The 12,748-nt window shown below is 40.7% G+C and overlaps 1 protein-coding gene and 1 pseudogene across 2 annotated transcripts in view; one reads left to right on the top strand and one right to left on the bottom strand.

The window, feature by feature from the left end:
- Positions 1-4,183, bottom strand: part of CLDN10 (claudin 10) — a 127,153-nt gene extending 122,970 nt beyond the window's left edge. The window contains exon 1 of one of the 2 annotated variants that reach the window (XM_035704460.2): positions 3,718-4,183. In XM_035704460.2, coding sequence (XP_035560353.1) covers positions 3,718-3,931 — 214 coding nt within the window. In that variant the 5' untranslated portion in view covers positions 3,932-4,183. The remainder of the gene's footprint in view (positions 1-3,717) is intronic. The other variant, XM_035704461.2, reaches the window with a different exon arrangement.
- Positions 4,184-10,318: 6,135 nt separating this feature from the next.
- Positions 10,319-11,660, top strand: LOC112656354 (BCL2/adenovirus E1B 19 kDa protein-interacting protein 3-like; annotated as a pseudogene).
- The last annotated feature ends 1,088 nt before the right edge of the window (positions 11,661-12,748 follow it).

Raw genomic sequence — 12,748 nt, 5'->3', positions numbered from 1 at the left:
TGGAATGCCTGGGTGACTCAGTGGTTGAGCATCTATGCCTTTGGCTCAGGTCGTGATGCTGGGGTCCTGGGATGGAGTCCCGCATTAGGCTCCCCACGGGGTGCCTGCTTCTCCCTCTATGGCTCTGCCTCTCTCTGTGTGTGTCTCTCATGGATAAATAAATAAAATCTTTTTTAAAAAATAAAGGCTCTAGGGATGCCTGCATGGCTCAGTGGTTGAGCATCTGCCTTTGACTCGGGTCATGACCCCAGGGTCCTGGGATCAAGTTCCACACTGGACTCCCTCCAGGGAGCCTGCTTCTCCCTCTGCCTATCTCTCTGCCTCTCTGTGTGTCTCTCATGAATAAGTAAATAAAATCTTTTTTTTTTTTAAGATTTATTTATTTATTCACGAGAGACACAGAGACACAGGCAGAGGGAAAAGCAGGTTTCCTACAAGAAGCCTGATGTGGGGCTCGATCCCCAATTCCGGGATCATGTCCTGAGCCAAAGGCAGACACCCAACCGCTGAGCCACCCAGGCATCCTGTAAATAAAATCTTTTAAAAAAAAATTTTTAAAGGCTCTAGGCACTGCTAACCTAAATGTGTCACTGAAACACCACAGCCATCCTGAGATATCTAAGGGAGGTAGCCACAAGAAGGTATGACTCTGGCAATGAAGTTACATAACCAGCAAGGCAACAAACAAACCAAAGACCTGGCAGCCCAGATTTTCTGTTTTTTTTTCTTTCAAGGAGGCTTAATCTGGCCTAAGTCTAAGAAGATTTGTCTCAAATTGACATCGTAGGCTTAAATAGTTTATTATTTTAAAGTGCAATATAGCCATTTTCATTCCTCGTTGGTTTCTGAGTTCTGTTCTCAATCTGGAATTTCTGTGACATCTGAGAGCCTACTGGCATCAAGGCTTTCCCGATACCCCCGTTGTTATGTTTTCAAACTGGAGTAAAGGAAAAGCAACCAGCATCGTCAGCAATGATTCCATGTGAATAAGGAAATCCCAGTGTGAGCCCCGGTTTCCTCCAGAAACATGAATCAGTGCTCCTGATGTTGAAAATAGATTTCTGCAGCAAGTTGTTTATTTTATAAAGATTGTGATTCAGGATGAAGAATGGGGAGATATTATGTTAAATTAGTTTTACACTGACAAAGCATTGTCAGTGGACCACGTTTTTCAGATTGCCTCTCATGTGCAGGGTACAGCAGATATAGAAACCATGATCATTAATATAGAAAAACAGAATTAGGGCAATAAAATTTTAAGGGGGCAGGGATGATTTGGAGTACCACAAACTATATAGTAACTATAACCTCTTACTTGCTGTTTTCTAAGATGCATTTGGGGAAGTAGCTATTGGAGCCATACAGAAATCTACCACGGTTCTTTAGTCTACTTTGGAGCTAAGGCTGAACGTTAATTTTTCAAATAACTGAGTTTCATTAGAGAATAAAGAATAAAGGATAATAAGACAAAAAAAATTTTTTAAAAAGATGAACCCAGTAGAGGTGCCCTAGCTGGCTCGGTCAGTAGACCATGTGACCCTTGATCTCAGGATTGTGGGTTCAAGCCCCATATTGGGTATGGAGATTACTTAAAAATAAAGTCTTAAAAATTTTGTTTTCTCCTTTAAAAAAAAAATCATGAACCCAGTAAAGAACAAAGAACTACACTTACCCACATGACATATCTTCTACTTCCTGCCCAAGATGGGAGTGGGCCAAAGGGGGCCATCCAGAAGGAAGAAATATAGGAACATGCAGAATGACACTACTGGTGGCCATAACACTTTTTTCCTTTTACAATTTCACATTGTACCTAGTGAAACCTTCCATAGGAGAAGGAGCAGTTCTGAAATATCCCAAAGTAAGTTTACAAGTTGGAACTGAAAAGAAATATAGCACTAGGTGCTTAGGAGAGTTCATTCTTTGAGGGCCTATGTGGGGTCTCCAAGCTCGAACATTTCCGTTGATTATCACTAGGATTCTCCTGGATTTAACTAAGTATTCTCTCTTTATCCTTTGGCATGCACTACACACTAATGACATGAATACGTGACTCAAGATCCCAGAAAATATTATGCTTTAGTAACTTCCTAGTTAAAATTTTCTTTCATTTTCTTTACTGGGGCCAAGGTACAGTTTTGCCATTTGGTGTGAAAAGACTATATTTTATAAAATGCCAGAGGCAATTTCTAACATGATAAACCCACAACTTATGGCAGATTTGTAAACACCTCAAATAAGCAGAAAGCAGAGGTAGATAGTGATTCTTATAATGATATAAAAGCAAATAGCTGTTTCCCTGGAGGTAACCTGAAGTATGAAAATGCCTTTAAAGAAAAAAAAGAAATTCCATCTATAAGATACATATACTTGTAATAGAGTTTCTAACATGTATAACGATAAAAGCTTGCTTACATATCTTTTGAAAAAAATAAAACCAAGTGACAAAAAAGCAGAGTTCAGGCATTTTCTTTCACTGACTACTTTTATTTTTATTTTATTTTTTTAAAGATTTTATTTATTTATTTCTTCATGGGAGACATATACAGAGAGAGAGAGAGAGAGAGAGGAGCAGAGACACAGGCAGAGGGCGAAGCAGGCTCCATGCAGGGAGCCCGATGCGGGACTTGATCCCGGGACTCCAGAATCATGCCCTGAGCCAATGGCAGGCACTAAACCGCTGAGCCACCCAGGGATCCCCTCACTGACTACTTTTTAAATTCTTCTTGCTCTGCTATTGTACCATTAAATATTATTTTTAAAAATAGAAACCCCTCTAAACATTTTTTTCCTCAGTACTATCCTTCTGAGATGCTTCTATCACCCTAAATGTATGTATATGTATATGTGGATGTACTTTGTGCTCAGATGGCCTGAGGAAATCTAGGAATTTGAGATAACATAATTTACTGATGGCATGTGTGTGTGTGTGTGTGTGTGTATACTATATGTATATATACCTGTCTGTAAGATTCCTCTATGATGTGAGGAAATTGGAACTAGCTTTTAAAACAGTCGCTTCTGGGAGTGGCTAGGTGCCTCAGTCCCTGAAGCAGCTGACTCTTGATTTCAGCTCAGGTCATGATGTCCAGGTCCTGGGATGGAGCCTGACCCCCAGGGCTCTGCACTCAATGGGGAGTCTGCTTGAGATTCTCTCTCTCCCTCTGTCCCTCTTCACGCCCCCAACCCTGTACTCTCTCTCTCTCTCTCTCTCTCAAATAAATGTAATAAATCTTTAAAAACGAAAAAGTTGGGCAGCCCGGGTGGCCCAGCGGTTTAGCACCGCCTTCAGCCCAGGGCCTGATCCTGGAGACCAGGGATAGAGTCCCACGTAGGGTCCCTGCGTGGAGCCTGCTTCGCCCTCTGCCTGTGTCTCTGCCTCTCTCTCTCTCTCTCTCTCTCATGAATGAATAAATAAAATCTTAAAAAAAAAAAAGAAAGAAAAAAAGAAACAGTCGCTTCTGCCCCCGTCCCTTGGAGTCTATCATTCGCATTAGGTATTTGTAAAAGATCCATGAAATTAACTTTCCTTTGCCATATAAAATACATGATTTAATTCTTTCAGCCCACATTCATACAGTCATCCATCCTAGGCAATTCCTGGCACTTTTAATGAAGCACTCAGTCTTTCCAGAATCAACTGTATGCAGCTGCTTCTGCACAGTGAGGGGAAAAGTGACATTTTACTTCTACCCCAAACAAAGCCATTATATTTACCTTCTACTTTGAAGATAGTAAAGTGCGGTCGGCAATGGAAAGAACCCAACGCGTTACCTGCGCAGTTCATCCACAGACCCTGGTAAACCCAAGTGGCCGTTATCACCGATGATGCTCGGGTGGTCACTTTCCACTCATTGGACGCGGTGGCCGCGACGAGAGCTCCAAACCCTCCGACGCCGAACACCAGAGCTGAGATCTGCGCCCTGGACATGTCGCTGTGCCTTCTCCAGTGACGCGGGCCAGACAGAAGGCTTTGGTGGGCTAGGCATGCAGCGGGCAACTAGCGCCCGGACAGGTGTCACAGCAAGTTAACGCGCATAGGGGACAGCATTTCATGCTCAAATGGCCTGCAGGAGTGCGCAATTCAGGATGAAGTCTGGTTTACCAATGGCATTTTAAAGATAGCCTAAGATGATCTTTCTAACTTCCTACACGGAGATTTACTAAAATTTCGTAGATGGATTTTAAAGGTTTTGATTGTGCAGATTGTTCTTTCCTGGCACCATAGTTAATGCTTAATTTTCTGTTAGCCTGAAGCTTAACGAACCGTGCAACAGACAGATATGGCAAAGTACAAATTATACAGTAACAGTTAAGGCTTATTTGACCGATTGCTTTAGTCTCCACGTTCTTCTGAATCTTTACACAAATGGAATCGTGTTGCAGGTATTCTATAACCTGTTTTCTTTTCACATGACATTACGCCTGGGAGATTTATCTGTGTTCAAAAATGTAGTTGTCGTCCATTAAATATTACAGCTGAAAGAGAGTCCTTCGCTGAAGGATATACTATAATTTATCCATTTCCTGGGGGATGAAACATTTGTGTTGCTTCTCCTCCACCCCTTGATAATAGTTGGAACAACTGTAAATGTTCTTGAGCATTTCTCCTTGTGCACCTGCGCCAGAGTTTCTCCAGGGTAATTTTAGAACTGCTAGGAAGTAGGAAGGAAGGAGGAACTACTCTTTCAACTTTATAGATAATACTAAATTGCCCTACTGAGTAGTTCTAGCAGGTTACCACCCCATGACCTTGTTGCCTTACTTCATAATGTGGTATTGGGGTGTTCTCAGAGTTGCTGGGGGAGGGTTTAGGGGGAGTGGGCTACTCTGATGAGTGTAAAGGTATCACATTATGATGACTATTTTGTATTTGCTGATTAATAATGAAGCTGAGCATATTATATATTTCTTGGTTCCTTGTGCTTTTGTCTACAAAGACATTTGTAGCTCTTGCTCATGTTATCCCCTGAGTTGCTTGACTTTTTATTTTTTATTTTTTTTTGCTTGACTTTTTATAATTTATTTTTAGAGAGAGATATATATATATAAAACGAACAACATTTATATATATATACATATGTATATATAAATATCCTGGATTGTAATCTTTTTATTAAAAAACATTATATTTCTTTATTTATTAGAAAGAAAGAGAGCGCAAGAGTACAAGGAGGCAGAGGGGCAGAGGGAGAGGGAAAAGCAGACTCCCCACTGAGCAGAGAGGCAGATGTCCAAGCAGGACTCAATCCCAGGACCCTGAGACCATGTCCTGAGCCTAAGTCAGACACTTAACTGACTGAGACACTCAGGTGCCCCTGGATTGTAATCTTTTAAGTATTATTCATGTTGCAAATATCTTTCCCCTGTTTGTGGTTTGTCTTTATTTGGCTATTGGATAAAGACTCTGAATTTAATGTAGTCAAATTTATCAGGCTTTTACTAAATGATTTGTACTTTTGAGATCTTGATTAAGAAATCATCCTCAGGGATGTCTGGGTGGCTCAGTGGTTGAGCATCTGCCTTTGGCTCAGGGCGTGATCCCAGAGTGCTGGGATGGAGTCTCACATAGGGCTCCCTGTGTGGAGTCTACTTCTCCCTCTGCCTGTGTCTCTGCCTCTCTCTCTCTCTCTCTCTCTGTCTCTCATGAATAAATAAATCAGTAAATCTTAAAAAAAAAAAAAAAGAAATCCTCCTCAGAGATAATAAATACATAAATACATTACCCTCTACTCTTATTTCAAAGTTTTAGCTTTGACATTTAAGTTCTTAAATCATCCAGAATTGATTTTTCTGTTTTATGATTTGGGATCTATTTCATTTTTCATTATGAGAACCCAAGTTCTCTGAATATACTAAATGGTCCCTTGTTTCCTTATTGATTTGCAGTATCACTTCTATCATACCAGATATCAATATTTGCATGGTATGTTTATGGATTCTCTAATATCTTCCATCTACCTGCTTGTCTGTTTCTGCACCCTTTCACTACTCTCTTAATTATTCTCATTTTCTAAATATTTCTTGAGATCGTGATGATTTTTCTTACTTTGGTCTTCTTTCTCAAGAGTGAGACTTTTTTTTTTTTTTTAGCTTTTTGCTCTTCCTTTCATGTTTTAGAATAAGTTTATCAAGTTATACATGTACATACTTACTGGGATGTTAGTTGAAGGAAAGTAAATAACTTTACAAAGTTGAGTTTTCCTGCTAATGAGTATCATATGTCTCTTCATTTAACTAATTTTTAATATCATTCAGTAAAATCATATACTTCAAGTCTTGTTACATTTTTTGCTAGATTTTTTTAAAGATTTTATTTTTAAGCAATCTCTATGCCCAGCATGGGGCTCAAACCTACAACCCCAAGATCAAGAGCCACTTGCTCTGCCAACTAAGCTAGTCAGGCACCCTATACTAGATTTATTCTTAAACTTAGGACTCATTCTAACATCCATTTTATCTAACTATGATTTTTCCAATTCCCTTCTTGTATATACAGTTGGCCCCTGAACAATGGTAATTAGGGATGCCATGCAGTCAAAAATCCACATAAAACTTTTGACTCCCCCAAAACTTAATAGCCTACTGTTAAACTGTTAACCAGAAGCCTTACTGATAGCATAAATTGTTGATTAACACATATTTTATATGCTATATGTATCATATACTGTATTCTTACAATAAAGGAAGCCAGAGAAAAGAAAATATTATTAGTAAAATCAGGAGGAAGAGAAAATATTTACAATACTGCACTGTATTTATAAAAAAAAAAAAAAAAAAAAGGGATCCCTGGGTGGCGCAGTGGTTTAGCGCCTGCTTTTGGCCCAGGGCGCCATCCTGGAGACCCGGGATCGAATCCCGCGTCGGGCTCCCGGTGCATGGAGCCTGCTTCTCCCTCTGCCTGTGTCTCTGCCTCTCTCTCTCTCTCTCTCTGTGTGACTATCATAAATAAATAAAAATAAAAATAAATAAAAATAAAAAATAATAAAAAAAATAAAAAAAAAAATGCAAGTAGACCTGCTCAGTTCAAACCCTTGTTGTTCAAAGGTCAACTGTACATATTATCTTTCTTCTTTCTGCATTTTTTAATGAAGCTTTTTTCCACATTTCAGTTTTTCTACTCAATTAGAAGTTACACATTATTTGTATTAATAGTTACTCTAGAAATTTTAGTGCATATTTAACTTAATAAAATCAATCATTGTCTTTACTCTCTTTCTGAATAATATACAGACCTCAAGATGTTTTAAGGTTAATAACTCCTCTTCTGGTGATGTTATTACTTTATTTCTGTGTTTGATTATTCATCTCATAAATTAGAGTTTCATTTCCACAAATACTAGCCCCATGCCTATTATCATTACTCTATACTGTCATTTTTCTTTTTTTGCTTGCTATTCCATTTTGCTTCTCAAAACTTCCTTGTGAGTTTATTATTTTTCTTCTTCCTAAGGTCTTTCCTTGGGAGGTTTCTTTATGAGGGGCTAGTTACCTGTCTTAGTTTTGTTTGTCAGATAATTATATCTCTTCTGTGCTTGCTTTTGGTGGATAATTTTCCTAGGTATACAGTTATAAGGTGACAATTATTTTGACCCCAAACTTGGAAGATATAGTACCATTTTCATCTGGTTTCCATTTTTTTTAAAGATGTTTCTTTTTCTTTTTTTAATTTTTATTTATTTATTCATGAGACGAGAGAGAGAGAGAGAGAGAGAGGCAGAGACACAGGCAGAGGGAGAAGCAGGCTCCATGCAGGGAGCCCAACATGGGACTCGATCCTGGGTCTCCAGGATCAGGCCCTGGGCTGAAGGCGGCGTTAAACCACTGAGCCACCCGGGCTGCCCCAGGTTTCCATTTTTGCTGTAGAGATATCAAGAATTGGATTTGTCATTTCTTTATAGATTAATTCATGTTTCTTTTTGGCTGATTTTAAGATTTTCTTTGGTTTTCACAGTTTTGCTTTGACTTTCTAAGTATGAATCTTTTTTGGTAATCTGTGGGACCTACTGAACTTTTTAAATCTTTTTTTTTTTTTTTTTTTTATTTATGATAGTCACACACAGAGAGAGAGAGAGGCAGAGACATAGGCAGAGGGAGAAGCAGGCTCCATGCACCGGGAGCCCGATGTGGGATGCGATCCCGGGTCTCCAGGATCGCGCCCTGGGCCAAAGGCAGGCGCCAAACCGCTGCGCCACCCAGGGATCCCTGAACTTCTTAAATCTAATGATTCATATCTTTCATCAATTCTGGAAAACTCTTGGTCGCATCCTTCTGCAGATGTTACCTCTGCCACTAATTCTTTATCTCCTTTCTTAACTCTGATAAGATTTATTTTTGTTTGTCCTGTTTCTTAATTTTTCTTTAATATTTTTAACCTCTTTATCTCTCAAGGCTGCAAGTAATTTGCTGTTAACCCATCCAGAGACTCTAATTTCTTTTCTTTTTTTTTTTAATTTATTTATTCATGATAGTCACACAGAGAGAGAGAGAGAGAGAGAGGGAGAGGCAGAGACACAGGCAGAGGGAGAAGCAGGCTCCATACACCGGGAGCCCGACGTGGGACTCGATCCCGGGTCTCCAGGATCGCGCCCTGGGCCAAAGGCAGGTGCCAAACCGCTGCGCCACCCAGGGATCCCGAGACTCTAATTTCTAATACAATCCTGAAAGTATCTATAGGGGCACCTGGGTGGCTCAGTGGTTGAGGGTCTGCCTTTGGCTCAGGACATGATCCCAGGGTCCTGGGATCAAGTTCTGCATCGGCTCAATCGCAGAGAGCCTGCTTCTCCCTCTGCCTATAGCTTTGCCTCTCTCTGTGTGTCTCTCATGAATAAATAAATGAAATCTTTTTTAAAAATGTCTAGAGTTTCTATGTTATCCTTTCTTGTATCTTCCTGTTTCTTTTGTTAAACCTTTTGTTCTTTAGTCATAATTCAAATGCCCTACTTTGTTTCTTTTTTTTTTTTTAAGATTTTTTTTTCTTTATGAAAGACACAGAGAGGCAGAGACACAGGCAGAGGAAGAAGGAGTCTCCTCACAGGGAGCCTGATGTGGGACTCTATCCCCAGACCCAAGGATCACGCCCTGAGAGGAAGGCAGATGCTCAACCCCTGAGCCACCCAGACGTCCCGCCCTACTTTGTTTCTTAAGTATTAAAGATAATTTATATTCTATATCTCATTATTCTCATTATCTGCAGTTTTTGCAGGTTGACCTTTTTTCTACTGACCTTCTCACTCGTGGTGGTTTGTTAAAACACGTGCTTTGTGATTGTAAACTCATGTTCCTGGCAACTTTCTCATGGAAATATTTTGAGGCCTGTGTTAGATATATGTTCCCCCAGATAGAATTTATATTTGCTTCTGCCTGTTGTTTAGGTGAGCTATCAATCCAGGACTACATTTTTCTTAAAGATTTTATTTATTGAGAGAGAGAGAGAGCACAAGTGGGGGAGAGGGGCATAAGGAGACGAAGAGGGAGAATCAGACTCCCCACTAAACAGGGAGCCTGATGTGGGGCTCAATTCCAGGATCCCGGGATCATGACCCGAGTCTAAACAGATGCTTAACTGACTGAGCCACCCAGGTGCCCCCAACCCAGGACTACTTTAAATTATCTTCTTTTACTAGTCATCAAGGTAGTGTGAATTCTAGCCCTACATCCAAGTGAATGTCAGCTTGTGGTTAGGAATTCTCAGGTAACTTCCGTTTGTCCCTGTACTCAGATCCAATGTTGAGACAGGACTTTCCCCTACCATGACCAAGGAGGGCAGAGATGGCGATGATGATGGGGGTGGTGAAACAGTGCTTTTTAATTTTCCCCTCTGCAGTTATTACTTTAGGGTGGGAACAAATTTATGCAAAGTTCTCTGATCCAGACTACAGTGTTGCATAGCACTAGAATTCCCAGTTATGGTCAATTGGGAATTAAAATCTCGGTGACCAGGGATCCCTCAGGGTAGCCTCAAAGCTGGCTTACTTTTCTGTATTTGTGCTTTCTCTCCATTTTTTTGGCCTCTAAAGATTTCCTTTGCTTTCTTACCAGCTCAAATATGCATTCTAAAATATTTTTCAGGGACGCCTGGGTGGCTCAGTGGTTGAGCGTCTGCTTTGGCTCAGGGCATGATCCGGGAGTCCCTGGGATCGAGTCCTGCATGGGGCTCCCTGCATCCAGCCTGCTTCTCCCTCTGCCTGTGTGTCTGCCTCCCTCTCTCTGTGTCTCTCATGAATAAAGAAATAAAATATTTTAAAAAATATATTTTTCAAATATTTTTTCTAGCAACTGTATGTGTTTTGTTTCAGGAAGGTTATATAGGAGATTTAATCCACTCTGTGCCAGAAATAAAGGTCACCAAATGTTATCAAGGAAATACTTGGTGTTGCTGCCTGAGAACCAGAGGTGGTCCTGCTACGGCCACAGCTCTTTCAGCAGCCCGACAGTGTCCTCTCATTTAGTAGAGCAGCCACCACCCCCGCACAACAACCACAACAACTGTGAGGAAGGCGAACAGCCTTTGCCCCTGCCAGGCCAGCCGGGCTCAACAGTTCCTGGGTGGAGCTACCCATGAACGGCAGCAATGGCAATGGTAATGGCAATGGGAAAAATGGGGGGCTAGAACATGTACCTTCCTCATCCTCTATCCACAAAGGAGACATGGAGAAGATTCTTTTGGATGCACAGCATGAATCAGGACAGAGTAGTTCAAGAGCCAGTTCTCAAAGATGGGCAGATTATGTTTGATGTGGAGAAGCACACCAGCAGGGACCATAGCTCTCAGTCAGAAGAAGCTGCAGAAGGAGAGAAAGAAGTTGATGCTTTGAAGAAAAGTGTAGACTGGGTGTCCGACTGGTCCAGTAGACCTGAAAACATTCCACCTAAGGAGTTCCACTTCAGACACCCCAAACGCTCCGTCTCTTTAAGCATGAGCAAAAGTGGGGCCATGAAGAAAGGGGGTATTTTGTCTGCAGAATTCCTTAAGGTGTTCATTCCGTCTCTCCAGCTGTCTCATGTCTCTCCAGCTCTCTCATGTTTTGGCTTTGGGGCTAGGCATCTATATTGGAAAGCGACTGAGCACACCTTCTGCCAGCACCTACTGAAGGAACAGCCCTGGAAAAGCGTGTGACCGGTGAAGTGCTGTATTGTCACAGTAGTTTATTTGAACCCGAGACCATTGTAAGCAAGACTCAACCTACCACCCTATTTTTACATATCCAAGTTCCAGTAACTCTCAAATCCAGCATTTTATTCAAACTCTGTTGAGGCATTTTACTAACCTCATTCCCTTTTTGGCCTATAAGACACTTTAGAATTTCCTAACAGAGGTTACTGTTATTTAGAAATTTGCAAGGGCTTCTTTTCCACAAATGCCACCAGCAGATTATAATTTTGTCAACAATGCTATTGTCTCTTTTTAGTGCCACCAGACTTAGACCTGCCTCGTTCATGGTATAAATTTTACTCTTGCAAGATGACTACCATCTCTCTCTTAAAATGAGATCAGGTTAGCAAATGATAGAACAGCTTTCTTGTTACTGTTTTTTTTTTTTTTTCAAGACAAAGCAAGCTTCCCTAAGCTTGAATTTATAGTTGTTTAAAAAGAAAACAAAATAAGACACAAGAAAAAAAATACCTGGGCAATAAAAAATTATTTTAAACAACAACAAAAAAAGGGAAATACTTATGTTGAAAAATATCTCTAAAAATCAAATAATCTGGGATCCCTGGGTGGCGCAGCGGTTTAGCGCCTGCCTTTGGCCCAGAGCGCGATCCTGGAGACCCGGGATCGAATCCCACGTCGGGCTCCCGGTGCATGGAGCCTGCTTCTCCCTCTGCCTGTGTCTCTGCCTCTCTCTCTCTCTCTCTCTGTGACTATCATAAATAAATAAAAATTAAAAAAATTTAAAAAAAATCAAATAATCTGGGGCACCTGGCTGGCTCAGTCAATAGAGCACGTGACTCTTGATCTCAGGATTGTGAGTTTGAGCCCCACATTGGGCATAGAGATTACTTAAAAAAAAAAAAAAAAAAAAAAAAAAAAGATCAAATAACCTGTCAGGAAAGAACAATAAATGAATCTATTCCAAATGAAAGGAATCCTGGAATTTCAGATTTGTGCAAATTTTGCTGTGCTACCTAATCTCAATTCATATTTAGCTTCTTTTGGAAATTAGCTACATATGGAAAGAGCTCCCTCTTGAAAAAAATAAGATAGTCTGATAAACTTCTCTTTCAGTACATTATATTTTTCTTCATCATACTGTGAGTTAAATTCCCAGAAAAGGTATGCCTGATCCTACAATTAAGATGAAAATCCAGGGGCACCTGGGTGGCTCAGTGGTTTGGCACCTGCCTTTGGCCCAGGGTGTGATCCTGGAGTCCCGGGATCAGTCCCACATCGGGCTCCCTACAAGGAACCTGCTTCTCCCTCTGCCCGTGTCTCTGCCTCTCTGTGTTTCTCATGAATAAATAAATAAAATATTTTAAAAATAAATAAAAATAAAATACTTTTTTAAAAAAGATGAAAATCCAGCAATTTAAAATGAACCCCCCCCCCAAAAAAAAAACCCCACCTATTTTCTTATAGCATTAAAATAAGATTTCGACTAGAGGGGCACCCAAGTGGCCCAGTCACTTAAGTGTCTGCCTTCAGCTCAGGTCATGGTCCTGGGGTCCTGGGATCTAGCCCCACGTTAGGCTCCCTGCTCAGTGGGAAGTCTGTTTCTCCCTCTCCCTCTGCTCCTCCCTCCAGCTC

The sequence above is a fragment of the Canis lupus genome, chromosome 22, assembly GCF_003254725.2.
Source record: "Canis lupus dingo isolate Sandy chromosome 22, ASM325472v2, whole genome shotgun sequence".
In the NCBI taxonomy this organism is placed as follows: Eukaryota; Metazoa; Chordata; class Mammalia; order Carnivora; family Canidae; genus Canis; species Canis lupus.
Note: the sequence above shows the minus strand (reverse complement) of the source record. Positions and strands in the feature narration are given on the sequence as shown.